General features: G+C 39.3%; 1 protein-coding gene across 1 annotated transcript in view; it reads left to right on the forward strand.

The window, feature by feature from the left end:
- The first annotated feature begins 2,944 nt into the window (after positions 1-2,944).
- LOC124873902 (desmoplakin-like) overlaps positions 2,945-17,806 on the forward strand; it is a 37,396-nt gene continuing 22,534 nt past the window's right edge. Inside the window, exons 1-17 of the mRNA XM_047374939.1 lie at positions 2,945-3,225; positions 6,100-6,187; positions 6,509-6,624; positions 6,721-6,871; positions 8,524-8,649; positions 8,911-8,970; positions 9,072-9,239; positions 9,478-9,582; positions 9,691-9,786; positions 13,027-13,152; positions 13,328-13,480; positions 13,673-13,827; positions 13,941-14,067; positions 14,671-14,857; positions 15,052-15,764; positions 15,864-16,042; positions 17,005-17,143. Coding sequence (XP_047230895.1) covers positions 2,990-3,225; positions 6,100-6,187; positions 6,509-6,624; positions 6,721-6,871; positions 8,524-8,649; positions 8,911-8,970; positions 9,072-9,239; positions 9,478-9,582; positions 9,691-9,786; positions 13,027-13,152; positions 13,328-13,480; positions 13,673-13,827; positions 13,941-14,067; positions 14,671-14,857; positions 15,052-15,764; positions 15,864-16,042; positions 17,005-17,143 — 2,925 coding nt within the window. The 5' untranslated portion in view covers positions 2,945-2,989. The remainder of the gene's footprint in view (positions 3,226-6,099; positions 6,188-6,508; positions 6,625-6,720; positions 6,872-8,523; positions 8,650-8,910; positions 8,971-9,071; positions 9,240-9,477; positions 9,583-9,690; positions 9,787-13,026; positions 13,153-13,327; positions 13,481-13,672; positions 13,828-13,940; positions 14,068-14,670; positions 14,858-15,051; positions 15,765-15,863; positions 16,043-17,004; positions 17,144-17,806) is intronic.

Consider the following 17,806-nt stretch of genomic DNA (forward strand, 5'->3'; position numbering starts at 1 on the left):
CTTCAGTGAGTTACAGGTCTGCTCTCAGTGGGACATGCCAAAAAAAACTTCAAAGACAGGTGATTAGGAAGCATTCTGATCAGATGCCTGAACTATCTCAGTTGACAACTCTCCATATGGAGGAACAGCGGCTGTACCCTATGTCTAAAGTTGAGTCCAGTCACCCTAAGGAGGAAGCTGATTTCAGCAACTTGTATCCAGGATCTCCTTCTTTCAGTTATGATCTGTATCTCATGACTAGATGTAAGGGTTTGACCTTTGACATTTTGGTTCAGCTCTACTTCCCCACAACAGAACAAAGACATGTCTGCATTATTGCAGGTAAGGACCCATTCTATTCTACCAACAAATGAAACCATGATACTTGAACTCCTCCACTTGGGGCAGAGAGAGCAATCCACCTTTTGACAACCATGGCCTTGACTTCAAGGAGCTGACTGTCAACCTGGGCCCCTCACACTCATATTTTGTGACTGCTCTAGTGCACCCTGAAGGTAATCGCAAATCATCTGCAAATAGCTAAATAAAACCCTGAGGTTCCCAGACCAGACTCCTCTCCAGTTTTCCATCGAATTATTTAAATCTCCAGTATCTGTGTCATTGTTGTTGTTGTTTTTTGCCTCTCAGGCCAAGACTTTTGAGAAGTAAGGAAAACATGACTTATTCTCCTTTCCAGATGGCAGTCTTACTGCAGTATTCTTGAGCTTGTTTTCTGTAAACATGATTACAGATTGCATTATGCAAGTCTTACATATTTTATTGCAAAACATTAAACAAAGTAAATCCATGTTTAGTAGAGAGTTACGTTTTTTTTGTTTTTTTTTTACCATTTTCTCCTTTAATTGATCCTGTTCAGAGGTTCTCTGCTGCTTGGCAGGACTACAATAACATTAGGAATCAAGTATTTATCAAACGGTTTTTCCACACAAATACCAAAACAAGTGATCTACAGATACCTTTGCATGTTGGTGAGTGTCTTGTTCTCTTTTTGTGATGCTGTGCTAATGAAACAGCTCAGGTTGATTTATAAGGCCTTTGTGCACCAACTTCAAATAAACCCACCGATAAACTCTCCTTTACTGAATTTAAACCAAAAAGAGACTTGAATTAGTGTGTGAACTGCTTTAACACACATTCCCAATGTGTCTGGAGTCTTTTCTTAAAACTGAGTAATGTTTCAGCAGTGTGTTTCCCTGAAAGTCTACATTTCAGACTTTGCAGGAGGGTCGGACCACCTAAAGGCAGACAAAGACTCTACTGTACACTCAACAATTAAGTTAGCTAAAATAGGTGCTTTTAACATAAACTCTGTCTGCTGATGAGAGTCGGTCTGTGTTTAGCCTAAAACAACTGGATCAGAGGAGCATAGGGGGAAACCAGCGGCTTATGACTGTCGAGAGGACAGAGAGTACTTTGAGATCAAACTGTGATTTAGAGCATTTTGGAAAAAGAAAAGAGAAAGCTGTCATTTACAATTGGCTCTAAAACTTGTTTTTCCTGAGTCCCACCAACCAGCTGCAGGCATTAGTGAGTGTTATCACCCATACTTTCAGCAGTTTGCCTTGAAGCTCTGCAACCATTACTGCAGGTTAACAGAGCGATTCTGCTTCAGATTAGAAAATGTGTCCATATTTTCAGAAGCTTGTTGTCTGTTTCAGTGCAGCAAGAATTTAGTTTGGATCAAATTGCATAAAAAACTACCATCTTATTGATCTCTTTGTGTCAAATGCAATACCTTTTTAAAGATTAACATCTTTAGCTAGACATATATCTAAATGAAAACATGGTTGTCCACCTGAATTTACATGCTGGGCAAGGAGAGTTAATTAGGGTAGCAACCAACTGTGACTCTCGAGGAGCTGTAGAAATTCACAGCTCAGGAAAATCTGTTGACAGAACAACTATTAGGTTAGATGCACTCCACAAATCTGGCCTTCATGGAGAAGTGGCAAGAGGAAAGCCATTTTAGAAAGAAAGCCGTTTTAGAAAGAAAGCCATGAGTAGCCACTTTTGCTGTTTAATGCAAGACATGTAGGAAACACAGCAAATGTAGACGAAGGTGTGGCGATACTTTTCATCTGCAGGGAGAGTAAGCTGGTTAGAGCTAAAACATTAAAGTGTGAGAGCAAAAATACTGGGGGTTAATTAAAACAAAAACTTCACCCAGTACAAACAATGTTTTTAGCAGGACAAACCAGTATAAGAGTAATCCAATTCGTCAAAAGCATTTTTGTTTAATTTGGGTAATGTGGGGGACTGGATGACCTCTAGGAAACCTTCAGGGATGTATTTAAAGTGACAGAACCCCAAATTAATATTTTGCAGCACAACCACAGCAAAGATATTGACACTGTTTTGTTACGATTCCAACAGCACGTTGGAAGAAGAACTACCTGGGTGGATCTCTCTGAAGTGCATAGAGATCCTCCAAGTTTGCAAGGCTATTGTTTTTTAAATATAAATAATGTATCAGTGTTCCTTGCTTCCATGCTTGTATAGTTTTATACTGACCCTATCTTATAATTCCATAGGTGCACAATCCTGCAAATAAAAAAATAAATGTAGCGGTTTAAGTCTGCATTTGTAAAAAACATCCGTAGGTTCCTAAATGAGCTCAATAATGTTTTGATTACTTTTGGAAAGCCTGGCAATGCTGTAAAAATGTTCATAAACCTCCACGTTCACCAGTCTACAGTTAAAATCCACTTTTCTGAACCTCTTACCATAACTTTGAAAGTCAAGGCAGTCCTCAGAAAGATAGAATACAACAACACACATTTCTGTCTCCAGTTGGGTTTTAAAGGGCGTGGCAGCGCGGATATGAAAACATCTGAGAACAGTGGAGATTCAGAGGTGTGGTCTCTTCCACCTCCTAAAACGTGCCACCCCTGCGCGCTGCTCGCAGTCTGTAGCAGAGGGACAGGAGGGGGACAGGTGGAGAAGGCACGGTCTGCTGTCCGCTTTGTCTGGCTGCCGTTTCTGGGTCAAAATGAACACTTTCGGGTCCCAGCAGGCGCTTAACGTGAGCCGGAGGGTCGGCTCCAAGGGCGACCTCACCGGTGGAGGGACCTACCATTACGCACGGAGCGACGTGGCGCATGGAGGTGGTAATGGATACGACGTCTTCGTGGAGGGGTACAGAGGCTCGTCAATTTCGAGGAAGTCGATGAAGGGGCGCGGGATGATGAGTATCACCACGGAGAGCGGCCCGATGGGCGGAATGAGGTGCCAAAAATGTGCTTTATTCATTTTTTCCTTTTCGTAACCTGTTGCGCACTTTGTTTCGCTCATTATTGTCAGTGTGAAAAGCTAGAAGCCATCAAATATCCATCATGAAAGCCCCTTTTATCTATCTACCTAATGTTGACACTGCAAACCTTGAACAGAACTGAGTAAAAAAACGGTAGAAGCAAACAAATGGTTCTGATCTGAAAATCAAATTTCTAAAACTTTACAATTTAATTTTAAGTTTTTGATATTTACTTCTAAAGTAAAATTTTCTTGGAAATTTTGCAAGAGTACAGTTACAAGTACTTTAAATGTAAGTGAAAAGTAAGAAAAGTGCTATTAATCAGGTCCCACACCCTGATAATGAAACAAATCTGCATACATATTTCATCCCCTTTAAATATGATCTACTATCGATTATAAATCTTTTTCTTTGCACAGCAGCTCATTTTGCCCCCAGGGACACTTGATTTGTGGTCCACACTGAACCTTTTAGCTTGCTCTGTTGCAACATCTTCAACACTGTTAATTCCAGACACGTTCAGTTTTAGAGCCTTCAAAAAACCCTCACACAGAGAGCAAATCTGTCACTCCTGTGCTTTACAAAAAGTCTAACTTTTATTCATGCAAAATAACTTGTTATAGGAAACTAATGTCAGTTTTTTTTTGTTGCATTGTGGGAGAAAGTTATGACTATGATTTGCATAGGAAATGATGAATAGCATGTAAATTGTATGATAGCAGAAAAGCCTACAATATCTTAATAATATATAGTGTCTGTAGATTAAGTCGTTTGTATGGATTATATATATAATCTTTTCAATCAGCTTTTATTGCTGACATCCCGCAACTGTTTGGATCCACCCAAAATAAGGGAGGCTATTGGTTTTTAAAGTTTTTCAGAAGCTATTTGTGCTAAACTGATCACTCTTCAATGGGTTCTGCAGCAATTAAACATTCTCATTTTAATGTTCAATGCTGATTTAGTTTAGTATATCATGTCATCTGTCCTGAATGGGTTGCAAGGAGAATGCGAAGAAACGTCTGCATTTATTCATGTTCGTAGCTTGAATGTGCTGGTTGGTCTTCAGTCTGTTATGGTTGGGGTCTTATTACTTGCCAGAGTTTCATAAAGTACTGTGAAAAAGTGGGCTTGATCAGTAGTTCTGGTTGTTTAAAGAACTTAACATTAAGAATTCATTCACCCGATACAGCTCCTTAATCCTCAACTGCATGTGAATAAATGATAGGCTGCTAATTTGGCTGATAAACAATTGTGGATCTCTCAGGTCATATTTCAGTTCTTTGTTGAGTTTTATTTTCAATGCTGACTGCTTCTGTGTATATTTGACCTAAAGGCCACATACTTCTGCCTTTGTCCTCCACTTGTTCAGTTGTTTTTGTAATGCAGCAATGGATCTTCCCTTAAATTTACGAGCCTTTTTATTCTTGTATCTTTACATGCCATGTTGTATTTTTGCAGAGTTGATACTTTCGTACCTGCCTTGAGGAGGTTTCGTACAAGCTTTGAAAACAAATGGTTACCATTTTTCCTATAATCTACACAATTACATATTGGCATACTTATTGGCAAATTAATCATATCTACCTTTAGAGCTTATAGGTTTAAATAAGAATCATAATCTCTTATTTTTTATAAGAGTCAGCTGGGATCTGGACCACAATCAGTGAGAATATGAGATTATATAAAAACCTTTTAAATTAACCTATAAATGAGATTCGAGTATTTATTGTACTTAAGCTAGTTAAGTACCCATTACTTAACTATTGATTTGCAATAGTTAAGTACTGGGTACAGTTGTATAAAATTGTAATGGCTGGGTTCTAAATGGAGGTACAGACTGGAGAAGAGTTGAGTTCTCCTAAAAAAAGTATAGGTTAGAATAAAGTGGCCTAATAAATAAACAGAAAACATTTATCTGAAAATTGTCATGTGCTGAGCAGAAAATGAGTTAAAAAGCTGCCAAGGATTAAGGAAAACCATTTTGTTTGGGGAGAAATGTTGATTAAAAACACTTCAATATGTTACAATTCAGTGTGGCTGCTTTTGGAAGCAAACCGTAACTAAAGGAGAAGCGAATCAAGGCATACAGTTAAGGTCAAAATTATCAATATCCCTGGAAGATTTAGATTTAAACATATTTTTATTCAAACTAGAAGTCTGATTCTGATAGCACATTAGACAAGCATGTCTTAAAAAACAAAATAATGTAGTTAAACGTAATTACATGTAGTTATACCCTTCTCAATAATCAATGGAAAATCAAACCCTTCTCATAATTGCTGACCAGCTTGTTGCATGTTTGCACTGGTATTTTGATGATTCATCTTTGTTGATGAGCTTCTAGTATTTGAGGTTGGAAGTCCTCCTTGCGATCCGTAGGCCACTCCAAAATGTTAATATTACTTCCAGTCAGAAGAACCATGTTGATTGAATTAGATTACTTTGAGGCTGACACAATTAATCGTATTAAATGTGATTAATCGAATATTGAAATAATCGTCACCTAGTTTATTCATTGAATAATTGTTAACTGGAGTATACAGATTCTAAAACATATCATTTGCTGAGAGAACAACCCAGTCAGAGCAGTTATTAAGCCAAAACTGTACATTAAAACATACATTTTGAATTTAAGATGAAAAACCTTCTTTGTCTGTCATGACTCATTTTCAAAGGACACTAAACCTTCTGTTATTATATTCAGGGGAATACAAGTTGAATAGTTTTACCAAAGGATGTTTGGGAGATTTTGTCTGAATGGCAACACTGTGTTGAATCTGCCTGTAATGCATCTGAAGCTTATTACAGAGATGATCTTTATGGATTTGCTTTGCTGCTCCCTGCAGTGGCTCCATGTCCATCAACCAGAGAGTCTTACAGCAGCAGAGTCTCTGCAATGAGTACCTGAAGAAGGCCGAATACAGCCATCAGGCCGTGAGTGTGGATTTTTCTGCTTTTTACTTGTTCTTTTCCTGGAGAAAGAAAACATTGTACTGAGTTTCAGCTCTTTCTGGGTTTTTATTATGAAAAGAGAGATTGTACTGTTGCAGCCTGTCGTCTGTTTGCAGAAAAAAATGCTTTGTGGTTAAAAGCGGAGTTGTTGAAAATTCCTGTAGTAACCACGCTGAGAATTAAGGTGTTTTTCTTTGGTCTTAGCTGAATCTGTTTAAGAAATAGCTTTTCTTTTGTGTCTGACTGAGTTTTGGGAATATAAATACTTATATGTGAACATATTTTTTTGTACATATCTTGCAGGGCACCGGTGATGTAGACTACTTCATGGGGATGGCAAGAGATGCTGTAGAGCAGCTAAATGGCTGCGCATTTGAGATGAGTCAACTGGGACAATCCAATGCAAATGTAGTGAGGAGGTAAAACAGCTTCACCTTTAATCACTTCTGACATGTTTTGACAATATCTACCAAGGCCCACTCCAAATGCATTGTTGCTTTCTTCTTAATTTGCAGCGTGGAGCACTACACTGAGCAGCTGAAGGGGTTCCACATGGGCATGTCCAGCAACATGCTGAGGAGAAGGAGCACCAGAAAAAGCTCTGGAGGCTGGGATGAGTCTGAAAGGCGCTTCAATGATGCTATGGCTTGGATCACTCAGCAAAAGGCAGGAACAAACTCAAACACATATGAAGCTGTTTGTTTGAGCCAAAACCTCAAGCCAAAACCCAACCCAAGTTTCCAGTGCTGAGAAAAAATAAAATTGTTTTCAGACAGCAGATCCCAAATGAAGAGACAGAAGATTTTCTTTTATTGCTGTTTCAGGATTACATGCAGCTACTCAATAAAATAAACTATATTAAATCCTTATAGATGCAGCAGTTTACAGTATTTGTGCTAAAAAAGTGAAAAGCAGACCTTTGGGAGAAGCTGTAGACGCACTATACCAACTGCCTCTACTGAGAAAAAAGTGTTTTTCACACAGCAAAAAATAAGTGCAAGTCAAAAGTTCAACCTCCATACATGTGTGCTGATATTTTTGTGAACAGGTTTGGAATTCAATCTGCTATAGGCTAAAAAGGACAGGAACTCATTTAAAGCTTAAATTGAAAGAGAAATAGATCGAAGAAGATCTCGTCTGCTGTAAATCTAATCAGCTGTTTTTAACAGTACTTAAAATAAACATGTTGGCTAACACTGTTGCTGGGTTGTCCAGTCTATTAAAGGATTATAAAAGTTTTTAAAAACAGAGGAAGTACTACAATTTGGTTGATGTTAATGGGGTTTTGGAGGCTCTTTTAGTTTGGTTTAACTCAGAATTGCAGCATGATGCATGAGCATCAGACTATACTAGTGAGCCAACAGAAAAAAAACAAAGCCATTTCAATTTTTTAAGCTGCTGAATGCTGTTTGTTAAGTTAGACATAGTTCAGATAGATCATAGTTCCCTAATAAACATGCAATCACAAACAGATCACAGGGCCTGTGTGCCTATACAGCCTGCAGTTAAGATTGTAGAACCAAAGGGGCGTGGCCCACAACTTGTAGCATTTACTTTAGCAATGCATGCGACAAGTCCAAAGGGCTAAGGTTATGTCTAGATCTTTAGGCAGGCTGTCCTCAACATAAAATCTGCATCAGATTCTGTTTCTCAGATCAGACAGACTCTTTGCATGTGGCGTGTCTGCTCTCACTGAACACCAGACCCTGCTGCTTCTGCAGCTGTCTTCACTTAGTAATATGTCAGCATATTACACACGTTCTATAATGCCTTATGACAGTTCATACCTGTTACGAGTTTGTGACTGCTTATTATTTAAACAGAGTAATTTATGAAATGTTATTTAGCTTAGTCAATAATTAGAAAATGTGAATCTTTCATATTATTGTTAAAAATTTTTTTAGATTAATCAAACCTAAAATGTTATTGTTTAGATTAAACTGTTAATCATCAAAAATGAGACAATAGATTAATTGACTAATTGAAAATTTGTTGTTTAGATCAATAGATTAATTATCAAAAGTAATTTAAATTGACTGACCAAAAAATCTATTTGTAGATTAAAGAACATTCAAAGGGTCTTCCTATACAGCAGCTTTTGAAAATCTGGAAATTATTTGCTCAAAGTGAGATATTTATTGTGATTACCCTAACAGATAAATGATTTAAAATAATGTCACTGCACTCACCTGCTGTTTAGGATTTTTATAAGACACCTGAGCATGTTTATATACTTTTTTGTTTGTTACATAATTCCATATGTTTTGTTGCTTTCAGTTTGTCAGTTTGACCGGTTGAGTGTTCGTTTTGTGTTCCAGCATTTGATTGAAATAGCCTATTGGGGTGACGAGCCAGAAACCATTGAGCAGGAGCTCATCAGCCACCAGAGGTTTCATGCCTCACTCCAGATGTCTACTGAGATGCAACAAGCAATTGATGACCTGGTGGGTTTAGTCTTCTGATTGAATCAGTTAGATGGGGCTCAGATAATAAATAAATAATACTAGATTTATTATTATTATTACTACTTTTATTGTAATAACCTGTATAGATAGATAGTATACAATTTTTATCTTATTATCCTATTCACACATTATCCTTTATTAAATTTCCATTAGTTGTAAATTACTTTGGTGAGGAGAGGATTTTTGTATTCATAGTTGTTATGTTAATGAAGTTTAAATGTTTTATTATCATCCCCTTAGAAAAAAAGAGGAGACAAAGCCAATCAACGTACTCTGGAGCAGGAGTTTGAAAGTTTACAGGTTAAAGAAACCAAAAACTCATTACTACTACTAATGTGTGGCTTCTTTTTTTTTTTTGTAAATTTGTTTTTAAATCAACTTACTTTCTTCTTCTGTGTTAGAAAATGTCGAATTTGCGGACTGAGCAGCTGCGAGAGCTGATCCAAATTATTCAGGAAATAATCAATGAGATCATGTGGGTGAATGAGAAGGAGGAAGAGGAGCTGGTGTTTGACTGGGGGGACAAGAACATAGAACAGTACATCCCCAAGAAGCAGGAGAGCTACTCGGTTAGTGAAACCAACAGTAGTAGTTTTGTTTCAGTGCTTAAGAGCCTTTAGTCAATTACCATTTGTAGTCAATTCTATTAGTCTAAATGAATCCTGATGTCTTTTATGAGGATAATTTGCTCTTCATAAGGACACAATAATTTCCATCACTTATCCTGCACTTAGAGAACAACCACAAAACTTTTCTTAAAGCTGCATCTTGGTGTCCTATATAATTATAAAACCTCTTATGTGATAGAAACTGATGAGCCACCTGGAGGAGAAAGAGAAGGATGTGCAGAAACTCAAGGCTAAAACGCAAAAGCTTCTGAAGAGCGAGCACCCGGCCTTTTACATGGTTGAGGTCTGGAGATCTTTATTTAAAAATTATTGACTCAATTGTTTTGGAGTTTTTACATTTATACAGTTTGTAATATGCTGTGTTTATGATTAATTTTTATTTATTTGGTAGGCTTACATGGGTACTTTGCAGACTCAGTGGACCTGGCTTCTTCAAATTATAAAATGCATTGATACTCATCTGAAGGAGAACGCAGCTTACGCCGAGGTGACTCAGACATACACTAACAAATAATTTACTCTACTGTTGCATCAGTACAGTTTTGGTCATGCAGCTGATTTTACATGCAGCTCTATAGTTAGTAAACTTAAAGTTTCTAAACGCTAAAAAAGACACATAAATATAAAAGAGGGGGTTTTCTTTGTTAATATGGTTATATGTATCAAGTCAGTATATTTAGTGTCAGATTTTTTAACAAGGTGGTAATTCAAAATCAAATTAAGGAAAGAAAATAAACTTATAATTCACCTTAACCATGTTGATGTTGCTATGCTAACTGCATGCAGGGCAGCTAGAATATTGTGACTTGGGTCGCTTTAGCCAACATTTCTTTCTCTGCATAATCTGCATCAGAGTTAACATTAGAAAAGGCAATAATGTGAAGCAGCTTAGATATTATTTGGTTGAGAAAATAATGATAAAGTAAAAAGTGACTCATACAAATGAAAAAAAATACCTAAAACACACAAGTCCACAATCCAAGCCAGGCATTCTTTATAAGGAAATAACATGTTGAATTTGCACCTTGAACCGCCACTTTAACGTGGTGGAGGGGTTTGAGTGCTCAAATGATCCTAGAGGTTATGTTGTCTGAGGCCTAAATGCCCCTGGTAGGGTCTCCCATGGCAAACAGGCTCTAGGTGATGGGTCAGACAAAGAGTGGTTCAAGAATCCCTCATGAGGACCAAAATATCGAGGCACGTGACGTCGCCCGGTACGGCAGAGCCGTGGTCCCACCCTGGAGCCAGGCCTGGAACCCATCTCCTTGAGAGGGGTTGGACTCTCTTCTACTCTGGAGTGGCTCACGGGGAGAGGCGGCGGGCTGGTGTGGGTTTGCTTGTTGCCCCCCAGCTCAGCCGTCTCGTGTTGGGGTTTACCCCAGTGGATGAGAGGGTCGTATCCCTGCGCCTGCGGGTTGGGGAGAGGTCTCTGACTATCATTTCAGCCTACGGGCCGGGCCGAGCAGTAGTGCGGAGTACCCGGCCTTCTTGGCGTCCCTGTCGGGGGTGCTGGATAGTGCCCCTCCCGGGGACTCCATTATTCTGTTGGGGGACTTCAACGCCCACGTGGGGAACGACAGTGACACCTGGAGTGGCGTGATCGGGAGGAATGGCCTCCCCAATCTGAATCCAGGAGTATGGAATCGGGGGCCCTTTATTAGGGGCCATCTGGTCCTTGTACGAGCGGAGCAGGAGTTTGGTCCGCATTGCCGGCACTAAGTCGGACCTGTTCCTGGTGCATGTTGGACTCCGGCAGGGCTGCCCTTTGTCACCGGTCCTGTTCATAACTTTTATGGACAGGATTTCTAGACGCAGCCAAGGGCCAGAGGGGGTGTGGTTTGGGCACCAGTGGATTTCGTCTCTCCTTTTTGCGGATGACGTGGTCCTGCTGGCCCCCTCTAGCCAAGACCTACAGTTTGCAGCTGAGTGTGAAGCAGCTGGGATGAGGATCAGCTCCTCCAAGTCCGAGGCCATGGTACTCAACCGGAAAAGGGTGGCTTGTCCTCTTCAGGTTGGAGGGGAGTTCCTGCCTCAAGTGGAGGAGTTTAAATATCTCGGGGTCTTGTTCACGAGTGAGGGAAGAATGGAGCGGGAGATCAACAGACGGATCGGTGCGGCTGCCACAGTAATGGGGGCACTGTGCCGGTCCGTTGTGGTGAAGAGAGAGCTGAGCCGAAAAGCAAAGCTCTCAATTTACCGGTCGGTCTACGTTCCTACCCTCACCTGTGGCCATGAACTTTGGGTCATGACCGAAAGAACAAGATCCCGGATACAAGCGGCTGAAATGAGCTTCCTCCGTAGGGTGGCCGGGCTCTCCCTTAGAGATAGGGTGAGGAGATCGGCCATCCGGGAGGGGCTCGGAGTAGAGCCGCTGCTCCTCCACATCGAGAGGAGCCAGTTGAGGTGGTTCGGGCATCTATACCGGATGCCTCCTGGACGCCTTCCTCGGGAGGTGTTCCAGGCACGTCCCACCGGGAGGAGGCCCAGGGGATGGCCCAGGACACGCTGGAGGGACTATGTCTCTCGGCTGGCCTGGGAACGCCTTGGGCTCCCCCTGGAGGAGCTGGAGGAGGTGTCTGGAGAGAGGGACGTCTGGGCGTCTCTGCTGAGTCTGCTGCCCCCGCGACCCGGTCCCGGATAAGCGGAAGACGAGGAGACGAGAGATGTCGAATCTGCACCATAATTTGCGTTAAACCGAACAATACAACTCGTCTCTGTATGTATCAAAAATACTTAAGTATTATTTTTTATTCAGCAACCCACACTGGTAGAATGAGGTCAACTCCATGGCACAGCTCCAAACAATCCTTTCCAAAGTCTTCTCATAAAAATACCCACTGCTGAAGTCCATACCTCTGAAGCTGTAGTGAACATCCCAGATGTGCATAACTTGCTAGAAAAGTCCCTCTAAAGGGCAACACATACTGGTGACATATGATGCATGTCAAAAAACAGAGCACTATTTATTTTTTTTATCAAACGGCTGTCACTGGCTGCGTCTGTTGGGTGGCCGATGCTCCAATAAGCGGCGCACAGTGATCTTTTTCGAACCTTTTCAGAATGCCGCTTGTAATATCCTTGGCTTTTCTGCCCCTGCACACGTCAGCACAACCCATCCAACATGGGTTTAAGGCGCAAACTGAGACGCATCAGTTGACACACTGCCATATTCCTGATGTGCGTTCCACCTAAGTGCTATCAACCAGAAAAAGGTGGACTGTTCCCTTGGAGTTGATGATCAGTCTCTGCCTCAAGCAGAGGAATTGAAGTTTCTTGATGTCTTTTTTACAAGTGATGGTGGGATAGAGTGGGGGATGAGTAGACAAGTTGCGACTTCATCTGGAGCAACGTAGGTGTTGCTCTGATGCGTTTTGGAGAAGAAAGAACTTAGCGATTTGCCAGTCCAACTATGTTATAGGCCTTACCTGTAGTCACGAAATATATACTGTATCATAACCAAAAGAGCAATAGTCTAGAGCATCCATCTATACTTTTGTTGATCCCTTGGTTTAGTATTTTTGACGTACTGCACCAATCGCATTGTTGGACTCTGTTGATGTCTCAGTTCACCAAACAGTCATCCACATTTTACTGACAGAATCAAAAGTTATTGAAGATCTCTATAGTGATTTGTACTAAAAACGTTGAAATATCTTAATTGTCTGAGCACAGGTTGTGATTAGACTGTGTTTACTTGATACTTATCTAGTATTATGTATTTTAATAGTTCTTCAGAGAGGCTAATGACACATACAAGGCTTTGCAAAAGGAACACGAGACAATCCGAAAAACCTTCACCTGTGACAAGAACACCTCACTGGAGGACCTAAAGGAGCTCCTTAAAAGCTTGGAGGTATGTTTATTTTCTGTTGTATATTTGTTAAATATAAAGCTATAGTTGAAGTCACATTGTGGCACAACTGAATTGAAAGGATTTGCATTTTACAAGCAGGAGATTAGCGAGATCACATTAGAGCAAAGTGAAAATGCAGCTATGTTTCCCATTTATAATTATTTCTTTTATTTAGCTGGAAAAGGAAACAATCACAAACTATAAGAGTCAAGTGCAACACCTGACCGCCAAGTCAAAGAACATTGTAAGGCTGAAACCCCGAAACCCAGAGGAGAGGAGCAGCAGTGGCATCATCGTCAAGGCTCTGACTGACTTCAAACAAGACCAGGTCACTTTTATTATACTTGACTTGATAGTATGCAAATGGAAAAAAGTAGAAAAGGTTCTTATGTCGGTATGACTTTACATAAAGTGATGATTGCTTTTATTTGTTTATTTTGCATGGAAACAAAAACTTCTAGAGCCCAGTTAGGCAACTGTGTTTTCATAATCAGAAGAATATTTTCCTTTGTCCCTGCAGAAGGTGATCCTCAAAGACAACGAGGCCATCCTGAAAGACAACAGTCAGCGCACTAAATGGCACGTAACTGGCCCAGGGGGGCTCGACATGTTAATACCTTCCTTGTGCCTGATTGTACCACCTCCTAATCCACTGAGTGTCAGCCTCGCCAACAAGTAAGAAACATAAACAATCCGCAGGGGCACACAATTTTTAAAGTTGTAAGTAAGAATTTGAAAAGTTTTCACCGTGTGTTAAAAGTTTTCTTTTGTATCTGTGTTGTGTAAAGGAATGATCAGTATTACGAAGCCATCATGTCAATCTGGAATCAGCTGTACATCAACGTTAAGAGTCTCATCGCCTGGCACTACTGTCTCATGGATATTAACTATGTCAACTCCCTCACCATCTCTATGGTAAGATATAAGAATATTTAATAATGAATAAATGAAACATTTTCAATCTTTAATATGACACACCCTAAACAATTAAACTAAAAATAAACAAATCTGTTAAAGGGAGAGTATATTTAACTGCTTTGTTGAACCACGTTTTCATTCAATTTTAACATTGAATCTACTTTGGTTGGATTCTATCAACATCCTCTATCTTGACTTGACAATATTCTTATTATTTTTGACATTTTCATGTCATGCAAAATGTACGTTATTACAAACAATTGCAAAAAATCAATGTTAATGTTTTTTACATAGCATTACATTTACACTTTTGAGTTTTTACTATGCAGTAATTGAAAGGCTTTAATTAATGTTTGCATATGTTTAAATATTAAAAGTGGGTATGATATGATTTTGGAGGTTATAAAACATTAAACTCTTATAGTTATACATTCATAATTTATGTTGTTGCAAGGAACTTATGTAGCCTTCCACCTCAACTGAAGCCACCTATCTATCTGCATCTATGTCTCAGGTGCAGTGAAAAGATTAAGTGTTTTTTCCTGCTATCTTTTTGCTGGTTTGGAAGTCACTCATAGTCTACATGTTTTTGCTGTTTAGTTGTCCAAGATGCGTCCCGAGGAATACCGTCAAATCATGAAGAAGCTGGAAACCCACTTTGACGAGTTCAAAATCAGGAGCAGTGGCTCTGAGATGTTTGGTGACGAGGACAAGAGGAGCATTGAAAACCAGGTTACTGGGGCCCAGGCCCATTACGACAAGCTGGTAGTGGAGCTGCCCACATATGGTGAGTATTTTAGAAATTGTGCTCTGGATTTTATTTGATATTGCTAACCTTTCTTATTGTGAGAACACTAAATATCTTTAAGTTTGATTAGGTATACTCTGTTAAAATGTTTATGTCACAACTTTATATTTTAAAAAGTCTTTCTTCCTTTAATTCCAGAAGCTATGACTAATAAATGTTCTGCTTCTCCACAGTTGTACATCAGAAACAAATAGAAGTACATCAGGTTCCCGAACAACAAGTTCAGCCGCAACTGATCATAGTACAACAACAACCTCAGCAACAACAACAACAACACCAAATACTACTACTACAACAAGAACAGCAAAAACAACAACAACTACTTCTACTACAACAGCAACAAGAAAAACAGCAACAACTAATGCTACTACAACAACAGCAACAAGAAAAACAGCAACAACTAATACTACAACAGCAACAAGAAAAACAGCAACAACTAATGCGACTACAACAACAGCAACAAGAAAATCAGCAACTACTAATGCTACAACAGCAGCAAGACAGACAGCAACAATTAATATTACAACAGCAACAAGAAAAACAGCAGCAACTACTACTACAACAGCAACAAAAAGCTGCAGCAGAAGAGGAAGCCAAGAGGCTGGAGGAAGAAAGACGTCAAACAGAGCTTAAAAACCAGGCGAAGAAAGAGGTGATGGAGAAGGAGCAGGTGATCAAGAAAGACATGATGAAAGTGACAAAAACAGAGCAAAAGAGAAAGGTTTCCTCCTCCTCTATGTTCTCTTTGTCATCTCATCTCTTATCGGAGCTGCATGCCCTCAGACTGAGGATGGATGCTGCTGAGGGTTCGCTTAGTCAGTATGTACATATTTGCTTCGGAGATGACGGTGTTCGAGATTGTGGTCTAAAGATTACTCAGCTAGAGGTAAGCACAAACTGAGAAACAGACATTTTGAATCAGTAACAACATATTAAAGAGCTCTTTCACATCACTCATACAACTTAATTTTTGCTTTTGTTTTAGTCGGTACAGGATAATGTTGACTTGATGCGTGATGAGTATCTACGTTTAAGAGAGCGTATCCTGAAGGAGCTGGAAAACATGAATGACTTGGATAAAGCACAGTTCCTCCGCAGTGAGATCGGAGTGATCAACCAGAAACTGGGCAGTCTGGAGAGCAGCTCATCTGCTTATGTACTAAGGTACCTAACACAAACAAACCCCAAACATCGTATTAAAGCATATCAGAGACAGGAGGCCTTATGATGTTTATTAATGGAACATTTATGTGTTAGACCACTAGATCAACTAAGTCTCTTCTTGCATAATTCATGACGTAATTCACAACCTTAAAAGGTTTTTAGGTTACTGTTGGCCTAATTTGACTGCTGAAGTTCTATAGAAGATACACAGAAAAGTGTCATAAGCTTAAAAATAAAGGTTGTCCCTAGTTGGAAAAAATATTTTGTACATCAAAACCATCAGTTAGTCAAGTACTGACCCATGTGCAACATCTTAAAAACTGTTTTAAGTGATGAAATGGAACTTATACCATAAAAATATATAACAAAAATAAAAATCAGAGGAGGAGGTATTTAAATATAAGCTACAAATACCTTGAAACTTGTAGAACAACAAAGTAATTCCAAAGAAAATAGTGTTTAGTATTTAAAAAAATAATTACCAAGTTTGCTGTTAGGCAGAAGACAAATAGGGTGATTGACTAAAAGGTTACTTACTTAAAAGTCCATATTGCGTTCCCTAATTTGAACCTGAACAGTTGCCTGCTTTAAACCTGTAACACTCATTTAGCATTTAAGCAAAGGAAATTAAAGATGTTCCCATTGCATGAAGTGTCAAGGGACCAAATAATAATCCTTGAGGGACACCCCCTCATTTTTTAAATTAAATGGATTAAGCTGTGGTAATGTTAAGAACAGAGTTTAGTGTTGTTTATCATTCAGTTAGAAGGGGTTAAAGCCTGACTGCTGTAGCTATGTGACACCGTTTTTATTAATACTATGACTAAATGCACTTTAGTTGTGACATTAAATCATATTTTAAAATAAATAATTTATTAAAGTCAGAAAATGACCATAATTTGCATTACATCAGGTTTTTAAATTTACTGTATCTTGTGATATGACTCTCTACCTCTCTTTAGGCTACGGGCTCTAAGAGACATGCTGGAGAGCATAGCACGAGCTGAGGACATAGTTAAAGTTCATGAAGCAAGACTGACAGAAAAAGACACCACTTCTCTATCTTCAGCTGAAGTCAATGAATACATGGAGACCCTGAAGGTATTCTAGGAAATGCTATATATTCACAGACTTATAATAATACATTTTGTGTTCTATATAATACAGTTATAATGTACTTTCCCAGAACCTCGATGTACTTTTGGACCTTTCCTCGAACCTAATGGTACACACTAAAAAGACAATGGTGACTTCTGGAAAGTACGCCATACGTTCCAAAACTGTCTCCATTGTTATTTTCTTTTCACATGCTTCCTTTAGCTGACATGATTCAATCTTTTAATGACATTTCTTATCACTTTTATGCAGATGGCATAACTTTGACTCACATATTTGTCTTGTTCCAGTTTCTTTCATTGAAGGAAAATTTCTAAACTGCAAAATATGCTCTTCTCAGCAGAAATCAAAAGAATAATCCAAACATTTGTGTTATCACCATTAGATTATTGGAATGTCCTGTTTACTGGTTTGGATAAATCATTTCTTTTATGCCTCCAAGCTATACAACATCCTGTGGCCAGAGTACTTGGACACTTCAGCAAGCGAGCTCGCACTACCCCCATTTTATAATCTTTCCAATGGCTTCCAATAGATTTTTACAATTCGTTTTAAAATTCTCACACTAACATACAGAGCACTGCACAACCAGGACCCAGTTTACTTTTATGATCTGCTTACAAAATATACTGCTGCTCGCTGTCTTCG

The sequence above is a fragment of the Girardinichthys multiradiatus genome, chromosome 9, assembly GCF_021462225.1.
Source record: "Girardinichthys multiradiatus isolate DD_20200921_A chromosome 9, DD_fGirMul_XY1, whole genome shotgun sequence".
In the NCBI taxonomy this organism is placed as follows: Eukaryota; Metazoa; Chordata; class Actinopteri; order Cyprinodontiformes; family Goodeidae; genus Girardinichthys; species Girardinichthys multiradiatus.